This window comes from Neophocaena asiaeorientalis, unplaced genomic scaffold (assembly GCF_003031525.2).
Source record: "Neophocaena asiaeorientalis asiaeorientalis breed wild unplaced genomic scaffold, Neophocaena_asiaeorientalis_V1.1 scaffold116, whole genome shotgun sequence".
Taxonomy (NCBI): domain Eukaryota; kingdom Metazoa; phylum Chordata; class Mammalia; order Artiodactyla; family Phocoenidae; genus Neophocaena; species Neophocaena asiaeorientalis.
Window position 1 is genome coordinate 9248619 of NW_020174561.1, and position 14006 is coordinate 9262624.

General features: G+C 32.5%; 1 protein-coding gene across 3 annotated transcripts in view; it reads left to right on the top strand.

Moving 5' to 3' along the window:
• Window positions 1-13204, top strand: part of TFEC (transcription factor EC) — a 76247-nt gene extending 63043 nt beyond the window's left edge. For 2 of the 3 annotated variants that reach the window (XM_024757821.1, XM_024757822.1), the window contains 2 exons: window positions 5775-5922; window positions 6806-12155. In XM_024757821.1, the coding sequence (XP_024613589.1) occupies window positions 5775-5922; window positions 6806-7186 (529 nt within the window). In that variant the 3' untranslated portion in view covers window positions 7187-12155. Of the gene's footprint in view, window positions 1-5774; window positions 5923-6805; window positions 12156-12712 lie in introns of those variants that run through there. The other variant, XR_003004909.1, reaches the window with a different exon arrangement.
• Window positions 13205-14006: the final 802 nt, after the last annotated feature.

Consider the following 14006-nt stretch of genomic DNA (forward strand, 5'->3'; position numbering starts at 1 on the left):
GAGGGGGAGGGGAGAACCAAAGACTAGGAAACTAACCAGCTGTGGTAAAGATAAGGCTACTGCTGGTCTCATTTTTTAATATCTATTCAAGGCTGACAGTTATTAAGCATCAACGTTGTTACTAACACTTGTCCTATTGAGCTATAGGAAATAAGTAAATTATTTCTTCTCAGTATTTAGTGGATTTTTCTGTATGGCACCAATATTTGCAAATTTAGTGGTAGTACCAAATGCTTTCATGATACTGACTGGCATCCTCAATTTATGATTATAGCACTCCTTCCAATTTAAGATTTATGTGTACGTGAAAATTGGAATGTTGAATTTTCAGAGGTTCCAAAATTCTGGCGATATGCAAGCAGAAAAAATAGAATTGTAAAAACAGGCTGATTGATGCCAGTCAATAATTGGTTATTGCAATTAAATTTTCAGCTAGGTTATGGTGTCATACAGTCACAAAGTCAGTTAAACAAGATGATTGAGGTTGTAAATTTCAAGAAATAGTTGATAAAACAAAATATCAATTTAGCATGTTAAGTGTTTCTCTAAAAACATGAAAACATTGTAGCATTAATAATGACTAGAAAAAAATGTTTTGTTCAGACTGAGAACTGGACTCTCCAGATACTGGCAAAAATCCATTATTCAGAAATGATGATGTTTGATAAAGTGATATTTGTGAAATTTGAAAGTATTCTTTCCCTAAATGTAAATGTGCTAGTTCACTTGGACAATTCATCCATTTATAATAGAAGGGAATGCCATATTTATTCTTATGGGCATAGTAGATAGTGAAGGCATCTCCAGTAGAATGGCAGAAAGAGCACTGGACAGAAAGTCTGAAGAACTCAATCTTGGTGTAGGTCCTACCAATAATTTTCAAATCTTTTGAAGTCTCTAAGCATGCAACTCTTTCTGTTAGCAGAAGGGAACATCCATTTTCCAGATAAGACTTTTTTTAACACTTAAAATATAAATGCACATTTATTCACCAAACATTTGATGTAAGACCAAGACCTTTTAGTTTGAATGTGTTTCAATTTTTCTTTCTTACATAAACTGCACAAAAATGTGTAGTCTATTTCAATTTCTTAAAGATAAAACAAAAACCTAAGGGCCAACCACCTAAGTGTAGATGGATATTTTTTAATGTTTGCACTCTAATTTCTTACAGCATATTTTTTAGCAACCTATCTCTACTGACATTTTACTTGAGTTTTTCCAAAGCTTTTAATATACTTTTCCTAAGAACAATAGCTATCTTTATAAATGCTTTTTCTTCTTTTGCATTCGTATTTCATTAGTTAACATACACATAATTTAATTATACTATCACAATAATAAGTACAATGGGCATTCATTTAACAGCCTGTCAGTAAGCACATGTCACCACAAGGATAACAGAAGTACCTGCGTGTCTCAGAAAGTAGCCTAGTGTCTGCTTTGTTCTGTCAACAGTCAGTGAGTATCACAAAGGGAATGGAGAACATTAATTAATCCTGAAAGTGATTAGATAAGGTCAGTTAAGAGAGCTTCCCTTCTAACCGGTAGAGCTAACCCAGGTAGTGCCAGGCCCAGGTTATATGCAGAAAACAGATGAGACTCTAAAATTGGACTCTGAAGCCTGACTGAACATCTTTAGATGTCACCATGCCTGTAAAGCACCAACTATATGGCTGGGTTTTTATAAAAATAAAATCAAGTAATATGTATGAGAATATCTTAAAAATTATAAAGCTTGTGTGAGGGATAATTATTACTCTACATTTTTATAGAAGCTTTGGTTGTAAAATGGCTCCTTTCTGGTTCTAATTCATTGTCCAGAACAGGGGATGGAAAACTTTTCCTCTAAAGGGCCAGATAGTAATTATTTCAAGCTTTGTGAGCATAAAGTCTCTCAAAATTATTCAACTCTACCATTGTAGCGTGAAAGCAGACATAGACAATATATATATGAAAGAACATGACTGCATCCAATGAAACTTTATTGACAAAAACAGGTTGCAGGCTATAGTTTGTCTACCCCTGATCTAGAATATGGAAAATCAATTTATCACAGAATCACATCTGAAAGGGACCATAATTGGGAAAGCTTCATTTTAAGTATTCTTAAGGGACTTTCTCTTCTTTGTGGATTTCAGAAAGAGGAATTATTAATTGTTTTAATTCTATTATATTATATGTAGGCACTGAAAACATCAGAGTATAACATATTACACGTTAGAAGGATAGTAATACCTCATGAAACCTTTGTTGCTGTTATAAGTACAAAGAGCGTGCTGGGTCACAATAGAAAACACATTTCTTATGGCAGATGCATTTGAAAAAGTGGGAAAGCCACAGATTTGCAGATACAGCACTGAACTGAGAGAGGAGACCTAGGACTCATCTTCTAAACACCGCATGCTCTTGGGCAAGTAGCAGGAACTCTGAAGCTTTGGTTTTAAAAAGGCTCTGAGGACCTTTCCAGCTCATGGCTAGAATCAACTTACAGTTTGGCTTAGCAAATGAAAGCTAATACCTGAAAGCATTTTGAATTCTATGAAGTTGCCATTTTTGTGTATGAAAAACATTCAGAAATTTGTACTTCTTTCTTCTTTGCTGGGTCAAAATAGTATGGTCAGAAGGGAAAAACTATAGTAAAGAGCTATTGTTGAGGTATATATGTTGAGAAAATGAAATGAAAAGCACACAGTCTCTTAACCGTCAGTGAAAAATAAAACCAAACAAAACTAGCAAATACAAAAAGTGAAGCATTTCTACAGATGTGTGGTAGTGATTTACTTCATATGTGCTTTTAATCATATTTACAAAAAAATCATATTTGTAGATATAAAAATGCCAACAGAGCATGAATTATTCTAGTTGTGCTATCAAATTATTCTTTTCTTTCTACTTTTTTATATATAAAATTAAGGTATTTTTGTATTGATTTTTTTTATCTTCTACAGTCAGAACTTTCTCTGGCCTTTGTGTAAGAATGGCAGTTGAGGTAGTAAATGAGACCTAACAAGACTTTCTAAATCAGAAGTTATAAAATGTTGATCAAAGCAAGAAGAATCAGACGTGTCTTGGTGTTTTCTTTCTTTTTTATTTTTTTAATGCTTCTAAGTGAATGGGCACCCCTAAGATGACAACAGATTGTACATTTTCCATAGTTTTGCCTGGCAGCATTCTTACTCCAACTTACATATTTCTGTTACCTGCTTTAGCCCTATATACATTCAAGCTTTTAACTTTCTCAACGATGTAAGTTCTTCAAAGAAAATTATTTTGTAGAAAATGAAAAGCCGGTATCAACATTCACTCCTTAGGTATGTCTTTGTATGTGTTAGTGTTTATAGTATAATGTCATATATAATGTTTTTTAATGCCTAACTGCATGAAATTATCTTGGGAGAGAGGTAAACATCTCTTTAATATATTTGGAAAACTTGAAATATTTTCAGAAGAAACCTCATATATTAAAATGGCTTTAAATAGAGTGAACTTTTAAAACATTTAGTGAAATGACATCAAGTAGATATTGTAGCAAAACCCATTGTGTGTTTTCTACCACAACTTTTTTTTTTTTAATCTTTATTGGAGTATAATTGCTCTACAATGGTGTGTTAGTTTCTGTTTTATAACAAAGTGAATCAGCCATACATATACATATATATATATCCCCATATCTCCTCCCTCTTGCCTCTCCCTCCCACCCTCACTATCCCACCCCTCTAGGTGGTCACAAAGCACTGAGCTGATCTCCCTGTGCTATGTGGCTGCTTCCCACTAGCTATCAGTTTTACATTTGATAGTGTATATATGTCCATGCCACTCTCTCACTTCGTCCTGGCTTACCCTTCCCCCTCCCCGTGTCCTCAAGTCCATTCTCTATGTCTGTGTCTTTATTCCTGTCCTGGCCGAGGTTCTTCAGAACCATTTTTTTTTTTTAGATTCCATATATATGTGTTAGCATATGGTATTTGTTTTTCTTTTTCTGACTGACTTCATTCTGTATGAGAAAGACCATACTTCGAAAAGAGTCATGTACCACAATGTTCATTGCAGCTCTATTTACAATAGCCAGGACATGGAAGCAACCTAAGTGTCCATCGACAGATGAATGGATAAAGAAGATGTGGGACATATATACAATGGAATATTACTCAGCCATAAAAAGAAATGAAATTGAGTTATTTGTAGTGAGGTGGATGGATCTACCACAACTTTGAAGGTTTATTTTAAATCTAAATAAACAGTACCTTAAACTTCAAAGTTGACTAGGGTTATTGTTTTCATCCTATTCCTTCTGTCCTTCAAGTTTTTCTTCCCATGAGAAGAAATAAAACAAAATTAGGGCCTTTAGGCTCCTGTTGCTGCTTAGAGTTTTAACTCAGGAGTTCACTACACTTTTCAGTGACAGATAACTTCTTGGTTTAATGACAAAAGTAGCCTCTTTTCCCCCTACCCTTCCCACCACTAGATAATTCACTGTGCTTGGAAAGATATTAACAGCTGTAGTGGCCACAGAGAACTGACAAAGCATTTTCAAGCTTGAGACAGACGTGGCAATGGTTTGGTGCTTTTCAGTAGAAGATGGCTTATTCCAGCATTCTCACCTAGTAAGCATTTTCACCTGTGGTAGAATAATGTATCTTCCTTTAATTTGTTACAGCTAATGGAATTGTCGTCTAACCTGAACTTCCAATGAGGCACATGCCAGTCAGGTTCATAAACTACATTTTCCCACTTCTGAACATTTAATAAATACATATTAAGTTCCATGTATTTCATGTAGATCACGTAAACCAAAAATACATGCAGTGTAATGTCTTTTAAAATTTTCCCTACAAGTTTACTTTCTGTTGTATTAAAAGAAATCTCATGATTCTAAATGGAAAATTCATCCAGATTTTTCAACAGCTCTGATTAACTTTTAGCAATCAGTTTGGCCCTATTCTCCATACATATTATGAATTGTCAGATAGTATTAAATATATTGATGTATGTTTTTAGATATTAAACTCAGTAGCCTGTCTGTAGTTCCAAATTTATCATCTCTCCTGTCTAAAAATAAGTTTTAATAAAATATTTTTTCTATGCTACAGTCTGAAGATTATTGGCAATGTTCAACTGTATTTACTTATTGTACACTTACTTAAAAATAGATATCCAGCTTTTTTAAAAAAAGTTGATGCTTTTTGTGCAGAAAAATTTGCCTAATGACTCTAGAAAGTTTTGCTCTATTGCATAAAGTGATGTTGCCAAACTCCAATTTGTTTCACAATTACTCAGGATCACCATTCAGGAGGGACTTTATTTTTCTTTTCCTAGAAGCATAAAAGCAACCTTATAGAAAGTAGGTTAAAAGATTGGTGCATTTGAAGTGATCTTTAAAAATTTAGGCTTAAGTCCTCAGTAATGTACATTTCCTCGTTCATTAATGCAGAAATACTGCACATAGATTTTAATCTCAGAGTTAATAATAAAAGCAATTTTCACTAAAAATATAAAAACTGTAATGGTAGAATCATGATATTGCATTTAGCTCTCCCACAAAAAGTCACTTTATTACTTTCTTTTGACACTTATTTTCATTCTGGGATTAATTTTACTATATAAGGGCTTCTTAACTATTCTATTAAAATTTCTATTCAGAAGCAATAATATCTAAGAGTGAATAATAGTCATGTAAATCATTATTTCATATTAATGTGAAAGATTTTGTAAGTTCTTATGAATTCTGCTGACATGCACAATTGTGAAAAGGTTATCTCTCCTTTCTACAGTGATATGCGCTGGAACAAAGGAACTATTCTAAAAGCATCAGTGGAGTACATCAAGTGGCTACAAAAAGAACAACAGAGAGCTCGAGAATTAGAACACAGACAGAAGAAATTAGAGCAGGCTAACAGGCGCCTTCTACTCCGGATTCAGGTTTTTATAAGAACGTTGCCATGAACCATGTAGCTTACATATGACTTATCCTTCATCAGTTTTATTCATTGGTCTCATTTATTTTTTTCTCATTAACAATTATTTTTTCTTCCCAAGGATAATTTTATTGCCTTTTAGAAGTTCATGAATTAGATTGATTCAATTAGGTTTTGATTAGAAATCTAGGATCAAGTTGGCTTTAAAAGTATATAATGAATGACAATAACTAATTGCAAAAATGCAGAAAGTAGAATCAATTTTATAAACACACAAATATTATCCCAGTCAAAAAATAATAATAAGCAGAACCTTTGTTTCTCTGGATAATATTGGACATTAAGTTCTCCTCTCCCCCTTTTATTTCTATAGTAACATTGCTATGGATTTCATTGCCTTAAGGCATATTATGCCAGTTTATATTGTTACTCCTCATCTGTTCATGTGACACAAAATCTCAGAATATAGGTTTTCATAAGCCTCAAGATTTTTTCTTTAATATGTGAGCAAGCTTACTGCCAGGTAAAACACTCCTGTTTCCATGAAATGGACCTATAGAGAGAAATTAATCAGGAAGAATGACTGGAAGATTTCCACTATCTCCAAATAGTTGTACTGTAGCCTAAGCCACTATGGGACCATTATATGTCATGTATTCCTTTAACGAACAATCTGAGTAGTTTTTTAAAATCTGAGTATTTTCCTCAGGGTTATTTTTCAGGCATTAGAAATATACCACACTCTGTTATTTGCAAAGAATATTTATAATATGTATTAGTCTTCATTTTGAGTGCTTGTTAATATTTTAAATCTATTTGTGGCTTATTCTATAGAGTTGAGTTTACTTTCAAAGTCGTTATTTAATTATTCTTGTTTGAAATTGCAGGAACTAGAAATACAGGCTCGTGCTCATGGTCTGCCAACGCTGGCTTCACTTGGCACAGTTGATTTAGGTGCTCACATCACCAAACAACAGGCCCATCTTGAGCAGAATTCAGTAGACTATTGCCAACAATTGGTTCTGTCTCAGGGGACAAGCCCTGAGCTCTGTGATCAAGCTATGGCCTTCTCTGATCCTTTGTCACACTTCACAGATTTATCATTTAGTGCGGCTTTGAAGGAGGAACAAAGATTGGATGACATGCTACTGGATGACACAATATCTCCATTTGGAACAGATCCTCTGCTATCTGCCACTTCCCCTGCAGTTTCCAAAGAGAGCAGTAGGAGAAGTAGCTTTAGCTCAGATGATGGTGATGACTTATAAGAAATAAACAGGCTCAATTCATCAACTGGGAATCAATTCTATGCTGGTGCTATGCAGTGAAGTTCTGTGTTTCATATATTGCTTTGGCTCAATTTTTCTGAAAGGAATATATTGTTCATGAAAAACTGATTGGTTAGAAACAACAGAATTCACAGGAAGAAGCAGCACAGTGTCGAAGAATTATTAAGAGCAAAAAAGATTTTTTTTCTCTGAGTCCAAATCTACTTAAATTTTGTTTTCCTGGAAAGAGGCACAACATAAGAAAAAGCTCTCTACTGATATTTTAAAAGTAGTGACTTGGTGGTGTACTATTGGAACTAACAGACTGCAAAGAATAGACCTTCTGAAATATACATTTTCTTACTTCTGTCTCCTTCCTATTCAGCTCTGACAATGTTAATTTTCAAGAATCAAGATCAACAGATCTGGTTGTTCATTGCCTTTTTTCCACTGTCTGGGGGATAGTTGTCTAAAGTTCAAGCCTTATAGGGGAACTAATTAAAAAATAGATTATCTACCACTTATAATTGAAAAGTGAATCTACAATAAACATTAGAATTTTCCACAATAAAATACAGAATATTTATAAAAACTTAGGATTCTAAAATTAGACTCTAATTCCCTTGGTCAGTTCAATCACACTAACTCTAAAAGCATCTTTGCATATTTATGGAGACATGCTCTGTTCAGAAAAAGAACACATTGAATGCTGTCCTCAAGAATACTGGCTAGAATTGTTATCGCTTCACACAAGCATACCCACCGCCCCCCCAAACAGGTACACAATGCAGATAATACATGTTCTTTTTTTCCCCCTTCATTCTTCTGATTTTCTAATCAGCATCTGAAATTGCACTCCAAATCCTTTTTACTTTATCAAGAAGAGATATTGGATAATCAGTTTCAGCAAATAAAATATCGAAAGCCCCCCTACTAGGACAATTTGTTAATTTGTTAAATAAAAATTATCACTGTTTCCAAAATTGCATTTAAATTAATTAGTTGATACAATTTTGCTCCAAATTGATGAAATACTGAAAACTGGATTGCCAACTGACAAAATAATTAGTAAAACAAAAAATCTTTCTTATTACATTCAGCTCTGAGCAGAGGATAAAGTTCTATTCCTGTGAGTACTTAGAGTACCCTACGATCTCTGTTAGCCTTGTTAGCATTTATTATTTATATCTATGGTGCTTCACTCAAATTATTCTCTCTTGAGCTTCTTCAAAGCATTGGGAATTGACTTACCAAGGATGTTACTCTGTGCTAGACCTGCATGAATGATTATCTGATCAATGAGTATTTATGGAGGGATACTCAAAATGGCAGTAAGTTCTGTGAAAATATAGAACAGATGAGCAAAATATGGTCTTATTCCTCAGGGAGTTAAAATGACTGCATGAGAAACCACAACAAAAGATAGAAGACATTTAAAATTAAAGCCTACATGGTGCAGCATAAGCTGCAAATACAGGAGGTCAGAAAAACTAAAAATGAAGATTGGAGAATCACAAAAATGTGTGGGCATAGCAGAATTTAACTTCTTTTAAAAAGCATACATTTGAAAAAAAAAAAAAAAAAAGCATACATTTGGTGGAGGGGAGGCTATACAGGTGAATAATATCAACCAAATGATAAAAGCGAGAATAAGTTGGGGAAGTGTCTTCATGATACATTCATTAGAAAGATCTGACCACCCTAGAAGACGTCTGTTCGGAGTCCTGAAAAATACTGGCGACAAGTTATGAAAGCCCTTGAAAACCAAGATGAAATGATGTAGCAGGAATAGATTTCTTTATTAAGAGGAAGAAGCCTAAAAACTAAAATGCTACTGTATATTACTAATGTGATTGACATGTAATCTTTCATGAATATTAACTTTGGGATAAACTTTTGAAAGGGTGCTTCAGGTATTACATGAAAAATACGTCATCACAAAATTTGAGATTTTAATGCTAATGAAAGTGGAAAATATTAGATCTTTATGGTGTGCTTATTATCTCAGGCTTAGCTTACAATTAGCTCAGAGTTTGGAGAATTAAAATAATTTTCATTTTTTGACATGAAAAAACTCTTAATTTATAGGAATAGTTGTCAAAGCCAGATAGATAAATTCATCTGAAATAGATCACGTGAAAGAGAGCCATAAGATACATTTCCTCAAGAATTTTCAAGAGAACATTTTATACTTTATGACAAAATTCCACTTTATTATCCGAGTTGATAAGTTAACATTGCAAATCATAGAGAAGGAATATATCTTGAAGTCAATGGAAAACACATCATTCTAGATAGAGGCTAATTTCTGTTCTCATTTTATACATTATTCTAATTTCTTCATATTCTGAGAAAACTTACACTGAGGATTTCTTTACTCTGTCATTTTCCATTCTGCTAAAATACTACTACTCAGCCTTGAAAGCCATTTCTCATAATCGTAGCTAGTGAATGGTTTGACACAGGATGGTAGAGTCTGGATGAAGGAGATCTGTAAAGGGTAATAATATTTGCTACTACTTACAGATTATAATAACTATCAGCGGATTGTAAAACAGGTAATGGATTTTTAAAGACAGAGTGAAGAGTAGTGTTGTGTCACAGTCAACTGAAGTAAATTAAAAAATTAATTTTAGTCATTAGTTCTTAACTTTTAAGGCCTTGATAATCTATTGAAAGTTATAGACTTTCTCCCTGGAAAAATATGGAATATATGTATGTATATATTTTGTATATATATATATATATATATATATATCCCAAAATTTGTATGTGTTAAGAGGTGTGGGGGATCTCCTGAATATCTCCTTGGATCACAGATGAAGAACTCCCACATCAGGTCTGTTGCTCAATTGATAGCATAGTAGCTATGTATCTATCAAGAGCTAAGTGTACAGTTAATGTCATATGTAATGATGGAGGAGGGAGCCCTAGTTATCTGAATATCATTATCCCAGCCCCAGAAATGATAAGGTTGCATAGGTAAGTGAAAGTGTACCAAACACTAAACTATTCACTAAAGAAGTTGTTCACTTATAAAGTAGCCCCTTTCTAACATCCCCTGTTATATATATGCCTCTGTTATATGCTTATACATTTATGGGTCAGTTTCTCTATGATACATAGATGTTGTAACCATCTGACAATAACATTTTAAAGTTATATAGATATATATAACTTTATATATATATATATAAAAGTAGAAATAATGTAAATTCACAGGCAAATTATTTGAATATCTAAGAATCAAGAGTGATCCTTGGGAAAATTGATGCCTACAATATGTTTTCAGAAATGAGACTTACAACAGTAAAAGAAGCATATTGTTTACCAAATAATTTTGTCACAGAAAATATCAGCTACCACTGAACTATTAATACACAATTAACTGAGCCTTGTTCATTCAAATAATTATTACATAATTTCTATAATAATAAAAACTTTGTTAAGAATTAAATAAAACAATTTAAAAATTATTTTTAGTTATCTTTTCAAGATAAGGTCCCATGCAATCTTTTTTCTCTAAAATATTGGCTTCCTTTTCGTGGACTCACACTAAACAACCTTTCCAACTCCCAGTTGTCTTAAAATAACAAGGGCCTCTTACGAGTAGATGTAGCTTTTCATATTTTTTTCTTCTTAGTGTCCTTTCTTATTGAATTTTCCCCACAACTGGAGAATATATGTACAGATCATATTTTCTCAGTTTACAGATGTGAAGTCAGTGACTATAGCTTTCTAGATGTGGGTACAAGAGCTCTAAATAATAAATAGCCCGATGAGCTGGGGACATTGAGAAATAGCCTTTCTCCTCCTTCTTAAACTCATTCTTTTCCACTCATATGACTGTAAATAAAATAGTTAATAGCTCTTACTTAAAAAAAAATAGACATAATGAGTTTCTTGATTGGTGTGCTCATTTACCTTCATTGTCAGGGGAGAAGTTAGATTACACAAGGTAAAAAAGAATTTATTTTTTTCTTTGTTTTGATAGATTGAGCCATGCTTGAATTTTCTTATACTTCAAAGTATCATGAAAATATTTTTTGCTGCTTTGGTATCGTGGAATTTTGATATTTAGATAAATGGCAAAACTAAATGTTCCAATGTTTTTACAATATCTCTAGGCTGATATTTATCGACCTTATAATATCTAAGATGTAGATGAAAACTGGAATCAATTAATCTTTTGCTATGTTATCAACACTAGATCAACCATCTGGGTTTCTTGAAAATACCTGAAGGATTGAATTTTGCTTCAGTATTGATAATGGTACAGCCTATATCTGCTACATGGAATTACATCCTTTGCCCTTCTGGTGCCCTGCTTGTTGATAAATACAAGATGTCAATTTGAGTTAGTGTAAGTTACATATACAGAGGTTTCATTTCATTTACTTAATAAATAATACATTTAGAGTGTTGCTGATCTAATGCATCTTATGACCTTTCTGTAATCATTATTCATTGTATACACCCATATCTTATCATTTGTATGATTTCTAATTTGTAAACAAAGTATTCAAAATGATAAAAATAGTTTTCTTAAAATTTTTCTGTGCTACATTTGTTTTCTGTGAGAGTCATAGAGAATTTTAGTATATAGGAGATCATCAGAAAATAATTATTTTGATTAAAAACACCTCCCACTGGATTCAACCAATTTAATGATGAAATACTGCTATCTGCTGCTTTATACATAAAAGGGAACTTTTAATCTTTTTCTTGTAAAGGGATCTGTGTATGTATTTCTACATATCCAAATGATTTCTATTGTGTTTTCTACTGATGAAATCTTCAGTAATATATCTTTTTTCCTACATTTATCCAACATGCTTCAAGAATAAAGTTAAAGACGTTTGTGTTTCCAATTCTACCTCTCCTATTCCTGCACTACCATTTTATTTCAAAAGTTCTGTATTTTCAACTTTGCTTTTGCTACAGAAATAAATTTTATTTGTATATCGTTTAAAGCTGGTGATTATATATAACAAACAAAATAGGAAATATGCGAAATACGCTGAAAGAATTATATGCAATCAGGAAGTTACATATTATATTATTCTTTACTACATGACTACTGAAGTTTAAAAGCTAACTAAATTCAAGGATCTCATCTAAATGCACTGCAGTTGCTTATGGCATACAAGGCTACAATTAATTCAGCTATTTAATCTTAATAATAACAATGTAGTTAAAAATCTTTGACTTTAATAGCATTTTATATATATGAATAGCTGAAGTAATATTCATATAATTTTAATCTAACATTGGTTAGATCAAGAAAACATTGTTAGTATAATAAGACTGTAGAATTTGTAACTATTGCTATTTTTCATTTTTAATAACAAAGTAATGTCTTATTTTCTAAGAAAATAGAGAGCACTGGTGTTCTCTAACACATAAATGAATGCTTATACACATACTTTTAAAAAATGTACCGAAATTTTCTTTGCATATGTATAAAATGAAAGCATAGAATCATTAAATGCTTTAACATACTTTTTGTTCTGCCTTTGTGTGTAGATTGCACTGGAAAATATAGAATGTGGGTTAATCATCTGAAAGGATACTTAACAGCCATGAGACTTCACAACTGACAACTGCTTACTTCATAGTCCATGCTGAAAACAGTAATCCAGTATTTCCTTATTAATGAAAGTAATTGTTACATTTTAAAATATAGTCTCCTGCCATCTGCTTCTTAAGCTGTTATGATTTTGATTTATGGAAAATGTTCATCAAAATGTTGCAAAATTGCTAACAGGCATACTTGTAGCAATGAAATCACTAAGAAACTCTGCAAAATCTTTTAATATACTAGATAGTCCCCAGACAATCTAGGATAAACAGAATACTGTATTTTAATATGTAAAACATTTTAAAGCTGCTAATTGGTATTGACTAGACCTATCCCTTGATAATGAAATTAATAAGAATTTCAGTTAAATGTTAAGACTTTCTAATATTTAATACCATGTTTGTGAATTTTTTTCTACACACCTGCCTCAGAAATAATAAAAAGGATGGCTCTGAGTTGACTATAAAAAGATGCTATTCTGTGTTCAAATATAGGTTCATTGATTTTTTTAAAATGTTATATCAGATAAATTTTTTTCTTAATGCATTATCAATGCCAAAAATACTGATCAATGCAATGATTTCTGTGTAGAAAGGAATAACCACTCTAATAAGGTACAGGTAAGTCAGGATGATTTTCTGACACTACATAGACTGAAAAAAGGATGACTGAATGGGTTCTATACTTGATTGTTTATTGTATGTGTATGTACATATGTGGTGTATTTGGATACAGACACATGTCTGCCTATGTGGGATCTTATAAAAAAGTCTTCTAATCTCTTGATACTAGGAAAGACTCCACATATAAGAATATGCTATTCTTATGTTATTTTTTTATTGGAACCTACATGTAGGCAACATTTGAAGCTATCCGCAAATCCCTTCTGCTAGAAACACACACACACTCACACACACACACACACATACACACATACACACACCCCTTACTCTGAGTTGAGTCAAAAAGATGGAAAAAATGAAGAAAGTTGTAACAAGTTTTAATGTTTTTGTTAAAACAAGTGATGTTTGCAGCTATAAACCTTTTAAATATATTACAAACATTGATTTTATTGACCACCAAAAGGAATATTGAAACCCACCTAAAACATTGTTATTATTATTATCGCCTGCAGAGTTCTAGCTGTGGGGTGGTTAAGTGGTAAAATACAATAAGGTTTATGGGTTAAGGACTGGATACCCATCATGTTAAATATATATCAATTTCATTAGTTGGCAA